Source organism: Glycine soja, chromosome 14 (genome assembly GCF_004193775.1).
Source record: "Glycine soja cultivar W05 chromosome 14, ASM419377v2, whole genome shotgun sequence".
Classification (NCBI taxonomy): Eukaryota; Viridiplantae; Streptophyta; class Magnoliopsida; order Fabales; family Fabaceae; genus Glycine; species Glycine soja.
Genome location: NC_041015.1, coordinates 28,392,981 through 28,411,203, shown reverse-complemented (window position 1 = coordinate 28,411,203; position 18,223 = coordinate 28,392,981). Strand labels below are relative to the sequence as shown.

Here is an 18,223-nt window from a genome sequence, read left to right as displayed (position 1 = left end):
AGACTATTCCATAATCCAAATATAAAATTCATGACCTTATAAATATTTAGCTTAAATAACTTGCCTTGCTCAAGACTTGAAGTTGGTGCAAATCTATGAGGGATGGATCTCGAATCAAATTGCATGCATCAACATGTAGAAAAATAATAGCCAAAATGAAAACACAAAAAATATGATACCCATCACTAGAAAAGCCAAGCATATTTATCAATGAAGTCTCCAAAATAGAAAATCAAATAAAATTAAAATGTGCATATCAGGATAAGTAAAAACATGAAAAAATGAAGAAAAAAAAACACAAATACAAATAATCAAAAGTGAAAGTGAAACCAAGAAGAACCAAACATTAGGAAAAAGAAGGGAACACTGGTAGAAAAAGTGGTTTCTATGACGGTGGATAGAGACAAACAACGACGGTGTTTGACTGTCTTTGAATCTAACATCGTTGAAAGTGTCCAACTTTCAACGACGGTCGAAGAGACACCGTCTTAGAAAACCTTAACTTTCAAAGACGGTGCTGACGTCACGACCGTCTTTGAAGGTTGGCTTTCTAAGACGTTGCTAATGTTAGCACCGTCTTTAAAGCTTGACTTTCTAAGACAGTCGTGATGTCAGCACCGTCTTTGAAGCCTAGACTTCTAAGATGGTCCTGACGTCAGCACCGTCTTTGAAGCCTGACTTTTTAAGATCGTGCTGACGTCAGCATTGTCTTAGAAAGATATTTATATTACATAAAAGCAGATTAGAATATATTAATCCTACACTAATGCATGAAATTAATGAACGAGTAACAATTAGAGTATATATATATATATACATACATAGAAATGTAACAGAAACCTATGATCAATTACAATGTTTAATTAAAGAAAATAGAAATATACACACCACTTTAATTTGACTCGGGTACATGCATATATCCATCAGGACTGCAAAAAGTTGAAAGGGAAGAAAATGAGACAGAAATATGTCATAAGTATATATAGGTGACAAGGGAAAATTAAATACAGTCACAAGCCAACAACATCGAATGTAAAGCTGCATATGAACCAATTCAAAAACATAAAAGAATGATCACCCAGACAGGTATAAAAAGTATCTAGCACATCAATAGGTACTACATTATATAAGATGTGTGATACACATTACAATATCAAATAGGCTAATCCCCTTTTATCATTTCCATCTTACTATTATATAGTACAAGAGAGAGCTCTTCTTTGACTATTTTGAAATGGGAGGGGAGAAACAGATTGAAAAACAAAAAACAAAATGAGGAAGTGCTTATGGTAGACTGTAACTGTAATACCAAAGCTTAAGTGAGAATCCAGAAAATCTATTCTATCTCTCCTGCTCAAGTGACAATGTGGGACTATATGAATTTGCATCAAAAACTTGTCTGTACCTCGAGATGTCTCCAACAACAAATTGATAGATCGTGCATCTATATCTTTATTCTACATTTCATGGAATGCAATTAAAGCTGCAGGATACCAATAAGTGTAAGCAACAACATATATCATATATAATAAAAATAATGCAAGCATGTGATGAGGCATTTTATAGTGGGCAAACAAATTATCAAACAGTTATCAACAATGGAGTAGATGTAACTTGCAAGCTTAAGGGTGTTCAAGGAAAAAAAGTTGGTAAAAACAGCCAAAATAATGCAAGGATGTGAGGCATGTATAATGTGGGCAGACAAAATTTTAAACAGTTGCCAAGAATGGACCAGGATATCAGCTTATGGGTGTTTAGAGAAAAAAGAAATCAGTTGGTAAATAGGGCCAACATAATGTGTGCATGTGAAGAATGTATGATAGCAACAGAGAAAATTTTGAACAGTTTCCAACAATGTGTACCAAGATATAAGCTTAAGGGAAAAAGAAAATCAATTGGTAAATACAACCAACTAGGAAATTTTATTCGTAAATTATTGAAAGGGGGCAAAAAAGTAACCAAATCTACACACTTCACATTCACATTACAGACTTGTACATGATAATTGGAAGCCCCCCATAAAAGAATGCCCCATTGCAAAATAAAGTTTAGTAGAATTCAAAATAACCTCTTGTCCACATGTGAAATAAACAAGCAAAGCAACAAAATAATGAAACAAAAAATAGAAAAGCAGAAGAGAAAGCAACAAGAGTAACTTTTGCAAACAAAGGGAACAATTTTGGAAAAAAAGAATTAAAAAAAGTAGAAATATAAACAACAGCTTAGGATGAGGAGATGCAAAAGCAAAAGCATTAGCAAGAAGGCCATACAAATGATTGAAATAAATCATATTAAATAATAAAAAGAGTAACAAAGTAAAATTCCTCAATTTCTAAAGTAGAAAGAAGTTGTTCATAAGAAATTCCGCTGCATGCCAGCACTTACAATGTATGGAGGGGTACAATATAGTATACATACAATCATACCAACAACTTACCAATGAAACAAAGGAGAACAACAATCCAAACAACTATTCGAACATACTGACTGTATTGCATTTGTTATTGAGATCTTTGAAGTTGTCTCCAAATAGCACAATACTATCCATAGAGTTGTTTGTCATAGGATTCATCACAACTACCAAGGCCTCTCTTACTTCTTTCACAGCGTGTATTGTTTCCCTATTTTCAATATAAAAATCACTCAAGCAAGTTACCGTTATGAGAGAGAGAGAGATAGAGAGAACAAATGCAGATTAAGAACACACCCTATTCAATCCAGTTGTTGGAAGTAGTTCCCTATCTATTTCTTTATGATCATCCGCTGCTTTCAGCTTTCTATAACCATTCCTAGGCCACTTTAACTTAGACACGGATTCCTTGGAACTTAGAAATCCTAATAAACTATTATTGTCATCTTAAATTTAACTGGATTGGGATTGATTTGTTTTTACAAGTTGAATTAAACCAATTAGTTCTCCTAATATAGAAACTTGATGATTTTAATTGGCTTTTATGCCTTACTATGGATCTAAACTAGACTACAAGCACTAACCTGTGGTGTCAATTGCTTGCCACATTTGACAAACAAAACTGGGAATGAAGAGTAGGTAGGTTTATAATAGCTAAATTAGTAAACTTAATTATGGTTGGATAACAAAGGAGCCAACATTACAAAGATTCAAATGGCCAAATCTTTGTGTAGAATAAGGAGGCTCCAAGACACTAAATAAGTTGCTACCGTAGGCAAGAGTAAATTGAAAATGCCCTAAAAAAAGAACAGGGTAGGTAGCTCAATGGGAAAGAGAGAAATATAGCATATAACAAATACGAAGAGGCCTAATTTTATCTGTGGCTTGTTGGAAGATCTTGATTAGCATCTATAGTTGGACCTTTTGTAATTTTTGTATAATATCACAACTTTATTGATTCCTATAAGCCTAAAAGATGCTTTGATCTATATTTCAATAACATAATCACCACCGAAAACACTAGAGACAAATATTGCAGACAACAATAAATTTCTATTATCTACTTCTCATATTATAGCAATCCTGGGTAACATCTGATAAGTCTATCAAGTATGAACATGTACAATGTTCAGTAACTAATTGAGTCACATATAATGTCATGTACATTTTATAGACTTTACCTTCACATTGATTCCTTGAAAAGTGAAGACACTAACAAGACAACCATTAAGCATCCAAAAGATCTTTCGTGCACTACCAAAAGATCCAAGACAAATCTTTGATGTTCAAATTCTAACAAAATTAACCAATATAACAACTTGAAATGAATTGCAATAACAATTTAACAGAAAAATAGAGCACGAAGAAAGAAAGCATCCAAATGAAATTATAATTCAAAAACCGAGGCAAGAAAAACAGATGTGGACAGTAACGGGTAGGAGTTAAAAGTAATAATGTATTATTAGAATGTGATACCAAATGCTCTGTATTACTTAAATATTACAATTAGAAACTGCTTCTCTGACAATTATTTTGAAATGATAGAGCAACAATTCACTTTCTGTCCCAGAGACAAAAGTCTCCTACAGGGAGTATTCTATGTTCAGAAGCAGCAAGTAACAAAACCTTATGCTTAATTACACACTCTACTATAAAAATATCCTAATAAATAAGTGCCATTACTTATTTTCTATGAATAACTGTGACAAAGTCAGCTTGTAATTTTAAAATTTAAATACACAACAGCTAATGTAGGATAAATTATTTTCTATAAATATTCTCAAAATACACTGCTGCTTCTAACTTCTACACCAAACTAACAACATCTTCTACACCAAACTAACAACATCACAGTTGTTAGAATTGAGGCTTAGGTCCTAACTTAATCCAACAAAATCGGTGGGCTAATAAATAAGTGCTATTAGTTATTTTCTATGAATAACTATCACAAAGTTAGTTTCTAATTTTAAATTTTAAATACACAACAGCTAATACATGATAAGTTATTTTCTATCAATATTCTCATAATACACTACTGCTTCTAACTTCTACACCTAACTAACAACATGGTAGTTCTTAGAATTGAGGCTTTGGTCCTAACTTAATCCAACAAAATCAGTGGGCTAAGGTAAGGACTTCTCAAGTTTTTAAAGCTCTATTAAGTCATATCTCTCGGTGATGTGGGACTAAATAAACACCACCTTTGAGAGATCAATTAAGACAACTTTCAAAGAGGCTGCAACTAAGGTGGGCTACGTGTGACTACAATTAAGGAGGCTTTCCAATAATAGTTATTATTACACCAACACATTCTGCAAATGGCAGTGATTATTGATTCCCATTAGAGAACCAATAATACAACAACAAAGGACAAACTTACACACAAAGATGCACACACCTAGATACATAGGCATAAAAAGAAAATTAGATGACTAAAAAATTACTTTTGAGGTAGTGGTTTAACTTGTGCACCACTCTAGCATCCTTGACAAATGAGACAACAAAGAAGTCTACTTCATTGTCCACCCCAAACTTGATATCTTCCCAGTCCTTGTCTGTCAAGTTAAAACATAAGGTAACAAAGCATAAAATTGTCAAATGCACTTGCATACTGAGAGAGTATTCAGCTACAAGTGAATAACTAAAACTTAATACCCATGCAAAGTGTCAACAACGAATATAACAAAACTATACCAGTTATGGAAGGATAAAATAAAACAAAGAAATGGAACTAAAACAAAGAGAAAATACATTCATTTGACCTAATATAGGTTGGTTTTCAAACTTAATACTGAAAGAGAACAACAACCCTTTGCTTTGTGGGGGAAAAACACAAATTGAAATAGACCTAACTCTTCTTACATGGTACTGTCATTCTAAAGTTAAGTCAAACTTAAGCAAAGAAAAAGACATGCAAGCTTACCTTGGAGAACACTTGCAGGTCGAGCTCATGGTGCTCAAAAAGTCAGCCACACGCCATGCGAAGCTCAGGGGGGTGTGACTTCCTTTGCGGAGGTGATGGTGTTGCGAGAGAGTTCGAGGAATTTTGAGAAGAAGAATTTTGAGAGAGAGGGAGTTCGAGGAAGACCTAGCGCGCGACAGGAAAATGATTGTATATCATTTTATAAAGTAATGTTAACGATGGTGAATATTGAAACCTGTCTTTATATGTGACAATTTCAACGACGGTGTTTCATATACACCGTCTTAGATAACTTCCTTTTAATTGCAAAAATGTCCCTGATTAGCTTTCTAAGATGGTGTTACATGCAAATGTCATTGTAAAAGTACAATATTTACATAAATGTCACCGCCCTGCCTACTACGACGGTCATATTGCAACCGACCTCGAAGGTGCGTCGTAAAAATGCCTTTTTTTAGTAGTGGAAAAACTAAGTTATTGAGTAACTCTCACTTACAACTCACATCATTTTATGCGAACGTGACATTTTTTTTAGTTTGTAATGCCAAATGGTTTTCTAAGATTACCGTTTCTCTTTCAGCAAATGAAAGAGAAAAATGTATTGAAGCACACAACAATAGTTTCATTAGGTGTAGTGGACAAGTTTCATTCCCCAAATTCTGTTGAAAGCATTTCTATCAAAGCAAGCAGGATTGAGACACTGAAGTTAACTACATGCATAAGGGATTAATTTTTGAATAAAATTGGGGTAACTTCCCTGGTGAGTATGAGCAGAAAACGTGAGAGAAAATATTTCAAAAAAAAGTGGAGAAAAAATAATAATAATTGTTGGATTTCAATATTTATTTTTATTTATTATACTTATTAAAGACATAATTGTTTTGTAAAAGGATAGATAAAGAGTGATTATCTTTTATTTATTAGATTTAATTACTTATTTAGTTTCTATAATTTTCAAACTTATTCCTTTTATTCCCTAGTGTTAATATGTGAATATTTTAGTCCTGAAATTTATATTTTAATTTCCAAAAAATCTCTGTTATTAAGATTTTTTAACTAAAAAAAAAATTAAAGACATATATTTTTTTTGGAGTGAGAATTAAAATGTAAATTTTAGAGACTAAAAAATTCACTTATTAAACTTAAGAACTAAAAAATTCATTTATTAATTATAAGAGTAAAAGAGATAAGTATAAAAATTATTGAAATTAAATTGGTAATTAAATTTATTTATAATTATAGAATATAGATAATAAATAAATATAAAATGTTATTATTATTTGGTGGCTTAACCCCAAAGAAAACTAGGGTGCTCTTCTTGAAATACTAACTAAGACGACAAGGACAACATTATTTGACGACTTAACCCCAAACAAAGGCTCTGCAATTGCAAATTCAGAGGATGTCGATCTTCGAGTACAACGGAAGCGCCGTGGTGGCTATGGTCGGCAAGAACTGCTTCGCCATTGCCAGCGACCGAAGGCTCGGCGTTCAGCTCCAAACTATAGCCACGGATTTTCAACGCATTTCCAAGATTCACGACAAGCTCTTCATCGCTCTCTCTGGCCTCGCCACCGATGCTCAAACATTGTATGTAGTACTACCCTTTTCTATTTTCTTCTTTTCTTTTCTTTTTTCCCCAATTTTTTTTAATTGTTTTTTTGTTTTTCTTTGTTTACTTTTTTAAGGTATCAGCGTCTTGTTTTCCGGCACAAACTGTACCAGCTGCGTGAAGAGAGGGATATGAAACCAGAGACCTTTGCCAGTTTAGTCTCTGCTCTGCTCTATGAGAAAAGGTAATGCAATTTAGATATAAGGAAAGAAAAAAACTGTTCTGGATTTCTTTTGAAGGAGTATTTGTTGGAAGTTTTAATTTTTTGGCGATTTTAAAATGGGGTCTGCCTAGCGAAGTCGTATGAATGGAAATTGATTGTGGGTTGTTGTTATTAGTGAGTTTTGAAGGAATTGATTGATACCCTAGTGTATAGAGTAGATTTTCTTGTAATTATGGGATTCTAGGTTTCCTTTCAAAATGGCACTGGGATTTGAGTTTTATGATGAGGATGAGGTAATGGAATTCCTAGATGTTAGCTATAACTGTGTTTGTATGTCTTTGTCCTATGGTCATTAGTAGTGAGTAGCTCTAAGAAGACTCTTTTCACCACTCTGTAATTGACTGGAATTTATTGAGAAACACATGAGACTCGTTAAATAGGAATTGAGATCAGCATAATTTTGTGATTTTAAACAAATTTTAACCAATAATAAAGTGTGTGTTTAAGAGAATGTGTTAATGAGCATATTATTAGCCTTTTTACTGATAAATATTTATTTCTGAACTTAGCTGAGACAAACTGGAGTTTCTTTTGCAAAATACCTGTATGTATAAATGCCTACTTGTCGCTAGGAACCTAAATATTTCCCTTTTCTTTGTTGCCTACTTCAGTTTGTTTCACCCCTTCCTGATTTCTGTGCTCCCTTAAAAAAAAAAACAGGACATATTATGAGGAAGTCTATTATCCTTGTTTTGAATATAAAACATGTATATGACATTCTGGGGTTGGTTACTTTACATTTCCCTTCATCCTCCCTGTTTTTTTTATCACTGTGAAACAGTTTATTTATGAATTGTGACTTGATTTGGCTTGATAATGAGCTTAGTAAGGTAGTGATTGGCCCAGTTTTTTTTTTTTTTTTGCTTTCCTTCTTCTTAAATGGAGAAGTTAGACCAAACACATTTGGAGAAAATCTCTTAAGGACCTTAATTTTTTTTAAAAGAAAGTGGGTAGATTTTAAGCTATAGTTACCAAACAACTTCATATTTTATATTTAAAGATCTTATTTTATAATTTAACTTTAAATTAACTTTTTAGCTCTGCTCAAAAAAAGAAAAAACTTATAAGGTGAAAAAAGGTTGGGCCAAACATAGCCTAATACTTGTTAAAAAAGTACCTGAATCCAGAGTTATGATAATATTAGTCTATAATAGATAAGCTTTATTATTGCATAAGATATAAAGGCCTTATTAAGTCGTTTTGGTAGCTGAAATTGAATGTGTAGAGTTTTGAAATAAAACTGAGTTACCAACTTATCATTGTTATGTGAAAATTTAGTTCAAAGAGAGTCTTTTTTAACTCAGCATATGGTGAAAATGTTTTGGTTGCATTGTGGTTTGGAACTCCCAGATGGGAAACTGTATAGTGTAAACTGTTACCCACCATTCTGATGGTGGAGGGCTATCCTCTATGATAATCTTTTGGATTTGTGTTGATACCCACCATTCTGATGGTGGAGGGTCATCCTGCATGGTAGTCTTTTGGAATTTTGTTGATACTTACGATTCTAATGGTGGAGGGCTATAATCATCAGGAGACTTGTTATTTTGTTTTGAGACTTGTGATTTAATTGTTTTGTTAATTCCTAGTTTAAAACTGTTGCACGAGTGTACGTATGTATATATGTACTTGCATCAGGGTACCTAGGTAATTTTCTCCTTTGTTATGCTGAATCATTCTCATCAATATCTGTCGTACTTCTCTTCCAACCTACGTAGGGTACTTGCAAAGGCACTCCTATGCTCAAGTCAGAAGTATACCATACATGTTATATTTATGGGTCTCAAGGTCCATGGGCCTTACCTCTTGATTAAGGGAATGCGATCTGAGATTACCTGATAGAGTTTAGACAGGATTAAAATAAGATAAGCTAGATTTCTTAATCTCCATAGAGCCAATATGTATTTGCGGGACTGTAACCTGTTCAGCCTTATATTGGCACAAGAGACTTCCTGATCTAGTGTATGACCGCTCTCGGCCATATCAGTACACATGTCCCCCAAGCCTCGAGTCCTTAAGAGGACTAAGAGGGTTACCTTTAACCGCTATAGTCCAAAGCATTTCATTATTTCTGAATATCTCAAGTGTTACGTATCCGAGGGACTGAACTATTCGGCCATATATTGCCTTTGAGGGACTTCCTAATATAGGGTATGGCCTGGGGGGGTTCTCGGCCATATAAGTACAATATACATCCAGCTCATATATATATATATATGTGTGTGTGTGTGTATCTTGTATCTTGAGATTTGATTTTGATATGATATGATGCTTCACAATTCAAAAATTAGCTTAGCAATTCACAATTTGAATGTTGACCAATATAGCTTATTGTAGGTTGAAGTTGAACCATGTTAAATTTTGTGCCTATTTGGCTCCCTTGTACTTGTTTGCAGACCTCTGATTATAAGAAATCACAGTAAACTGTGAGATTTAAAATTTTCTTGTTATTTTAAATTGTTAATAAACTCTTTTTTGGAACAGTGAAAACAAAGTTTGCGTTCTTTTGCTTTTCAGGTTTGGTCCATATTTTTGCCAGCCTGTAATTGCTGGATTAGGGGATGAAGACAAACCATTCATTTGCACAATGGATTGTATTGGCGCAAAGTAAGTTGAATTATTAGACAGTCCATATTTTCTTGTAGAGGGAGGTTGGTGATGTGCAAAATCTTGCAAATGTTAGCAATGTGTAGTATATATGTATAATGCTATTTAAGTGATATGTATGCACCATATACAGTTCTGAGCAATGGTTTGCATCTTTTTATGCATTTGGCTGAAGGTCTGAGTGTGAGACAACCATCATCTGCATATTTGAACAATTTTATTGACCTTTATTAATTCCAGCTATTCCATTTCCAGCTACTTGGAAATTAGATGTTGAATATCCTTGTAGTTTAGCCATTTGTAGTAACTTAGTTGGTAGCATTTTTCAGAGGGCAACAGTGCATTGTCACTGTCATAGCCTCTCTCTCTCTTCTCTCCCTATCTTTTGTACTCTATATATATGTACTATTTTGAATTCAATAAAGTAAGGGAAGAAAGCTTTATTCTGGTCTCCTTCAACTTTAGACATGAGAACAGATCTTATAAATGTTTTGTTCTTCCAAGTTTCAATAGCCTAAAAATTGGTGGTTTTCTATCCTATGATCAGTGTTGTTAAATAGCTGCTATAGAGGTGCTATATAGCTATTGCATAGCGAAATTTCTCGGATCTGTGATTGCGACTCCATCCGCTATTGCAGCTGCTATCAGTGTTGTGGTTGCAGCATGCATCCCACATCCTGTTGTCATCTCTGACAAGTCTCCAGGCAATTGAACTTTTGAGTTAATATTATGCCAAGTTTTATGTATTTTATTTTATTTTCATAATTTTTTATACATATGTAATTGATATATATCATATATTTCAACCATTATGTGACTTCCGCTATATGCCCGTGATGCTATCTGCTATATGATATAGCATATTATTGGCTTTTTGCCATTTTCTGCAATGCACAATTGATAACACTGCCTATGATACAAAACAAGTAAAAAATTAATTGGGTAGTTAATAAAAGATAAAAGCAAGTTGGGGTTGGCAAAAATGATTTACAAGGGAAGTGATGAAGATGGACCAAATTTGTGAAACTAGAAGCTTAAATTTGTATACTCATACATATGTATTATATGTTGCTGCATTTTTGTTGGAACAAAACTCTTGTATTTTTAAGTAGGTATCTTTGGCATAACACTTCATTTGGGATGAGATTAAGTGTTGGTTATGTTTCGTGGAAAGAACATTGCCTTTTTTATTAGGTTTCACTAACAGCTGATAAAGTAGCGGCTTTGCTCCATTTATTTTTTCTTTGTTGTTATCTGTTTAATTAGTTTGCTCAGCAGGATTGCTTATCCTCCATTAGTCTCTTTCTCATATGCCCACATCTAATTTGAAATTGTTCTAGATTGATTGTACCTTTAATGCAAGATTATTCTTCCCCTAAATTAAATAACCTGTAAGTTGTATATTGTCATATGCCTACATCTTCTGTATCCTCTAATCTGAAATTGTTCTAGATTGATTGTGCCTTTTAAGCAATTCTTCCACCTAAATTAAATAACCTGTAAGTTGTATATTGTCATATGAGCTGGATGTATGTAATTCTTTATCTTACTATTTTCTTGTATGCAGGGAGCTTGCAAAAGATTTTGTTGTTTCTGGCACTGCATCTGAGTCTCTGTATGGTGCTTGTGAGGCAATGTTTAAGCCTGACATGGTAGGTCACAAAACTTGTTTGTTTTTTGTGGTTTTGCAAATTAATGTAGTCGTGTTTTACCATACTTAACATGGATAATTTCTAGCAATCAACCCAGAAACAATCCATTTTTTGTACTATTGTAGACATTATATTGCACCATATTTATTGAATAAGCTTCATTGCGAAAGTATAGACGAATAATCAAATCATCATAGGTTTTTTTAAGTCTAATAAGTTTGACTAATCATTGTGCAAGTGAATTCGGGATGGTATTTTATTTGGGAAGGGAGGAAGTCTGTATAAAATATCAATACATAATAAAATGCTATTGCATATGCAGACATATATGAGGTTAATTCAAGTATTTATCAAGTTATAAAACTGCATCATTGGTAGAAATGTCTAATAATCCAGGACAAAATATTTGAATGGGAACAAGATGTTCTATGGTGTGTTAGTCTGGGATTCAAATTCTAAAGACCATTAATGCTTTACTAGTGCCTTAATTTTGCGGATTGGTTTCAGCATCAAAGTTTTCCACTTTCATACTTGTGATTTAACGTCAAAGATCTTTAAGCATAGTTTCTCAATGTTCATTAAAGAGACACAGCTTATATTTTTTCTGCCTGGTTTCTAATCATGACACAGGAACCAGAGGAATTGTTTGAGACCATCTCCCAAGCACTGCTATCATCTGTAGATCGTGATTGTTTGAGTGGCTGGGGAGGACATGTCTATGTTGTGTAAGCTTACAAATTCTGATTCTCTTAGCAGTTTGATCTTTAGATTTTTAGATGCTGCTGTTGTCAATTTCCCATCTGAGTACTTGTACAAGCCACTGGCCAGACCGGAAGTTCTGACTTTTGCATCTATTAAAAATAATTTTCACAATAAGGCATGATGAAAACAAATCCTGAGTAGGGAAGTTCCTCTAATCTATTAGGCCATTGTCTGCTGTTGTGACTTCTAATCGTTATTTTTACCAATTACTATAATCACTTTCAAAGAGAAACTTGCAACACTCTATTTGTTCCCTAAAATGTTGTCTTACATCCTCTTTTTATTACTTTTATAACTATTTTTCTTCCTCGAAATTAGGACATTTAACTTTGATTTTATGCCTAATCATAATATATTATTGTAAGGGCTTATTGGTGAGGAATTAGGACATTTAACTTTGATTTTATGCCTAATCATAATATATTATTGTAAGGGCTTATTGGTATGTTGATCTGTCTTCTGCAGCACGCCAAATGAAGTGAAGGAAAGGATTTTGAAGGGAAGGATGGATTGAATTATAAGCCACCTGGGATTTCTGTTTAGCTTGGAGCTGAATGTCATGACATTTACCCTCCTTTGTTTTAAAGGGTACCTTGTTATTGTGGCTCTTTAGATAAAATGTACCCTGAAATTTATATATTGACGGTTTCACTTGTTCTATATTTAGATTATCAGTGAAAAGGAGATACTTGAGTTGGGCATGTTGTGAATTTGAGTGGCCTATTGGAATGTTTTTCAGTGCAGACTGGCATGCAAAGCACGAGAATGATACAAGAATTGCCTCAAATCTATTTCTCCCGTTTTTTTCTTCCTTTCTTCTGGTGTTCTTGTATAAATGATTATTTGCTTTCAAAAAGGGTATTAAAAGTCTTTTTTTTAAAAAATAAACTACTTAAAAAAAAAGTTCTCAGAAGGTTAATAAAGTTAATGTGGTTGAGATGAGAGAACCTACCAAAGGTGAGCAGCTAGATTGGTGCACAAAATGATGTGTAGAAACACTGCTTCTTTCTTCTACTTCATATTTTGATTGCGTACATACATTGTTTTCAACTGGATCCAATGAATTTGATTGAAGATATTATAGAGAAAATTAGCGGATGGAACGGGAGGCAGATCCTTTGGTTTTCCCTGCAAGATCCATTGCATCACGTGATTTAGCATGATTTTGAGGATAATTTTGCTAATATAAATTTAGAACCCTCTAAGGATGAAATGACTCACTTGTGTCTTTAATTTAAATACATTTCTTGAAAACATGTTTGAATGTCTTAAAAATGAAATAAACTAACCGATTGAACTGATTAAATCAGGAATCAGTTAAGCTTTTTTGCTCGAATATAATTTAATTTAGCTACAGTCCAACCACAAATTTAACTGCTTGAACTAATCAAATTATAATATGAAAGTTATGTCAATTTAATTTTTAGTTAGATTTTTAAAGGACTGGTTTAATTTGCATTTAAATATGACTATTATTATGCCTAAGGCACAATATCACTTGAATTCCTATTTGTTATTTGCTTGTTAGCCAAATTTTAGAACTTTTATGGGCGATTTACAATTAGCCAAATTCCTACTTGATAACAATGTAATATTGTTTTATATTATTAGTGCAAGATAATTATATGTTCATGGTTTTCTTATTGTTTGTAAAATTATGGCTAGGCCAGGAATGTTTTTACATTTTATGTTTGTTAAACTAAAAGGTTTAGAAGGTGGAAAAAATCTGTGAATAAAAAGGTGGAATAAAATTTTGATATTCTTGTAATACCTACTTCTTTAGTTATTATTTTAAAAATGATATTTTTTATTTTAAAAAATAAAATAGGAAAAATAATTGTACATACTGAGTATCTTAATTTTAATAAAAGAGGTACATATCTAAAAATACTGAAAATATTTTCCAAAAAAAGAGAAAGAGGAAGATAAAGGTTAAAAAGGCATCAAAAGTTTTGTCCCGCAAGTGGTGCGCTTCTCCCTTATGGACGTTTTTGCGGCCTAGGGCAAGGAAATGAATCATTATGCTAAAATTGAAATTAGAAGAGATCTTATATGATGCATGCGGCACATTTTTTAGATTTAGTTTAACAATTTTATTGTAAAGTATCTAACTCAATTGATTAAGGCCAGTTATTATAAATTTTTTAATAACATCTTTAATTTTTACAGATAAATAAAAATTTAACAATTTTACTTCCTGTTTAAAAATTATTATAAATATATTTCATAAAACATTTCAATTAATTTTTAATTTTTTTTATTAGTTGAAAAATTTATTTGACTATTTTATAAACAATTTTTTTAGTAGTTTTTAGCGCTTTTTAAAACATTACTTGAAATAGCGTTTTTTAAAATGCTATAGCTTCTAACTTCTAATTTTTTATATTTTTTTTTATCCTTAACATATTTATCAAATTTCTTGATTATCCTTTTTAAATATATCATAGTTTTATTATTTTTATGTCGTTTAACAAATTAGTTTTATAGAACACTTATAATTAACAAGTTAATTTTTCAGCTTTCAGCAACTAGGTTTTCAGCTTTCACCTATGGCTATGTTTTGACAAGGTATTCAGTTAGCTTCTAACTTTTTTTACTAGCTAAAAAGCTGGTTTGACTGTTCGGTAAATAATTTTTTAAGTAGCTTCTAGCATTTTTTAAAACGCTAATTTCTAACTTTTTTTATTTTCTTCCATTTTTATCCTTAATATATTTATCACTTTTTTTATTACCCTTTTTAAATAAATCATAATTTTATTATTTTTCAGTCATTTTTTACTTATAATTTAATAATGTAAAATTGTCTAACACAGTTGAAGGTGAAAAGCTAGCTGAAAGCTAGATGGTAGTTGAAAGTTGAAAAATTAACTTATTAAATTATAAATGTTTGATAAAATTAGTCGCTGAAGTGGCTGAACAGTTTAAAATGACAGAAAAATGATTTATTAAAAAGGATAACTAGGAAATTAGATAAAAATGAAAGAAAATATAAAAAATCAGAAGCTAGAAGCCAACATTTCAAAAAATGTTACTTCAAGTAACATTTAAAAAACACTAGAAGCTACTAAAAAAAATTATTTATCAAATCGTCAAACAAATTTTTCAATTAATAAAATAACATAAAAACTAGCTGAAATGTGCCTTGTCGAACATAGTCATAATCATAAATGGTATTTACATATTACATTATCATATTAGGTAATATTATTGAATTTTGTAATAATTATTTTAAAAGTTATGTCTAACATGATTTTTAATTAATTGGTAATGTAAAAATTGTTACACCATGTATAAAATTAAACTTTAAATTTATTTAGTTGTATTTTTTATACAATGAAATTGTATTAAAAAATTGAGCTATTTTGCAACTTGACTGTATTTTTTTAATTAAAAGTTACAAAAATTGTTTTGTTTTATATATACAATGAAAGGTTCACAAGTTGAGGTAAGCAAGCAGCAGCAATTGCTAGCTGAAACCTTCAATTTTGGAATAAGGTATATTGCAACTTAAGGATAATGTTTAGCTTTTGCTTTGCACGTAAGCTGCCTTATCCAAAAAGAGAAAAGTTGATGGGGGTATTATATTAATAGGAATAGCCAAGAATCTGGAATATTTGGAATACATGAAAACGGTTTCCTATTACTTGACATGCAAGTTTTGTTCATCTTCAAAGAAATTTCCAAACTTGTGCTTTCATCCATCGATGTCCTCAAATACCTCTATCACTTCTTTCCCAACCCATCAATTCTTTTGGCTAATTAGTAATTACCCTTAATTTTTTGGTCCTTCAATGGAACGTGAAGAAGGCAAACAACCTCCCCAAAAAACCCCATTACACAATCAACATGAGCAAGCTAATTCTGACAACAATTTTGTTCAAGAAAATAACTTGCAAGAGCAAAGTGGGACATTCACAACTTTTGCATCATTTGAAAGTGAAACTGAGGGTGAGTCCTCTTTTGATGACAATGATTATGATGCTGATTTTTTCCTGAGCCAAGAGTTCGAATCAGAACTTCAATTTCTTGAGAGTGAAGGAAGCAATGACAACGGCGATGATTATGATAATGAAGATGACGAAGATATGGAAGAAGATGAGATCGATGTAGATGAATTGACTTATGAGGAATTGATTGAGTTGGGAGATTTTATAGGACAAGAGAAGAGAGGGTTGTCAGCACATGAGATCTGTTCATGCTTGCATTCTCACACTTTCCATTCTGCTGAAAACAAAAGTGGAATTGATCGTTGTGTGATTTGTCAGGTCGAATATGAAGAAGGTGAATCTTTGGTGGCAATTCAGTGTGAGCACCCTTATCACACAGATTGCATAAGCAAGTGGCTCCAAATTAAGAAGGTTTGCCCAATATGTAACATCGAAATTTCAGCTCCCAAGATGGTTAGTTAAGAATATATAGTTGGTTTTTAGATAGTGTAAAATTTATGCTTCCTTACTTTGTGCAATCTTAATTAATTTGAAATACTTGAGAAAATAAAAGCTGCTCTGGAGCTTAATTTGTAACATTGTAAATAACAGAAATTTGATGTTCCAAGGTATAAAAGTGATTGAAAATCAAATTATACTTTATTATCAATTCTTTGTTTCATTTCGTGAATACGTTGATGGATATGAAGAAATTAATGTGTTTGGTCCATTTGTTTACATTTTAGTAGAATTGATTTTGAAAACTTGAGGTTATTAATTCATGTATTAAAATAATATTTTAAAATTAAAATGAATTCAGGAAAAATATGTTTGTTTGAATAATAAAAAAAACTAACTATTAGCACGACAAGTAATCCTATGGAAAACATCAATTCTTCCTATTTGTCAAAAGTGCATGCATTGGACTAAATATGTTTTCAATGCGATAAATATGGCACAGCATACCAATATCTCATCTCAGAGCACCTTCATCACTAAACTCCAAGTAGTTAGATACACATTAATTTCTTTCACATTATTGACTTGTAGTAAAATGTTGGTGGCACGTGAAGGTGTCAAGGTGAGAAGGTTCGTTGCTGTTTCTTTGGAGGCTGTCATGCCGTAACTTGCTAAATTAAAGACTATGTCTACGTATGTATCACACCTAGTTATTTATTTACTTAAAAGAAGGCTTTAGCCTAGCCGACACAGAACATTCAGTGGACTTATAGTATATAGAATTAATACAAGATGATACTTAAAAATATATAAATCATGACAAAGAGGCAAATTAGAGAAAGAATCAAAATATATCAAGCTGCTAGAAGCCTATTTCCTCAATCAAAGGACTCGCTTCAATATTCTATAGTTGCTTATCTTAATTTAAAATCATATAGAACAAAGCATTACGTGAGATGTAAAAAGAAAAAAAAACCATTACGTGGAGCAATGGTGGCATTTTACTTTTGTCAATGCATTAGAACAAATTGTAGCCGTTAAAATGGTTCAATTTCATGGGGCTTGCCTTTTTAAAGTGGGCTAAACAGGGCAATTCGTGAGACAGCTGTTGTCCCATTTACCAAGTTTTATATTTGAGATAAATTTTAGGCTAAATTATTAATCTGGTATGTCTATTTAATTAAGCAATTTAGTTTAGTCTATTTATTTAATGCAATGTTTGCTTTTCGCTAGTGTCGTTTAAATTTTTAGCAGAGGTGTCCTACATGGTGACTATGCCTGTGTTCATTTCAATGGAAAGAGGAGCGGAGAATGTTACTGGATCGTAGAAAAGGAAAGAAATATGATCTTTCGTTCGTTCGGTTCTGTAGAAAGTTATAGTAAAATCTATATGAAATCAGTGGGCTTCACGGATGCAGATTTCTTCATAAAACAGCAGAAATTAATGCAAAGAAAGGATACAGTAAAAATGAGAAATTGAGGGTTTCCAAATTTAACCCTGTTGATGTCGACTATGGAAACGAGTCTGTGTGCACCCGAAAGTAAATAAAATCGAATGTGCTGGTAACCAAAATCGAATTTATGGGTAGGATTCGATTATGGCTTGCATTTTGTTTTCAAATACCTCTGACTCTTTTATGCGGCTTTCT

At 32.2% G+C, this 18,223-nt stretch overlaps 2 protein-coding genes across 2 annotated transcripts; both read left to right on the top strand.

Moving 5' to 3' along the window:
• The first annotated feature begins 6,642 nt into the window (after nt 1-6,642).
• On the top strand, nt 6,643-12,976 carry LOC114382941 (proteasome subunit beta type-3-A-like). The gene is made up of 6 exons (XM_028342486.1): nt 6,643-6,923; nt 7,022-7,129; nt 9,686-9,775; nt 11,343-11,427; nt 12,058-12,152; nt 12,655-12,976. Exons 1-6 carry the CDS (start codon nt 6,736-6,738, stop codon nt 12,701-12,703), a joined length of 615 nt encoding a protein of 204 aa, XP_028198287.1. The 5' UTR covers nt 6,643-6,735; the 3' UTR covers nt 12,704-12,976.
• Nucleotides 12,977-15,798: 2,822 nt separating this feature from the next.
• Nucleotides 15,799-17,409, top strand: LOC114384426 (E3 ubiquitin ligase BIG BROTHER-related-like). Its single transcript, XM_028344089.1, has 2 exons — nt 15,799-16,589; nt 17,166-17,409. Exons 1-2 carry the CDS (start codon nt 15,981-15,983, stop codon nt 17,166-17,168), a joined length of 612 nt encoding a protein of 203 aa, XP_028199890.1. The 5' UTR covers nt 15,799-15,980; the 3' UTR covers nt 17,169-17,409.
• Nucleotides 17,410-18,223: the final 814 nt, after the last annotated feature.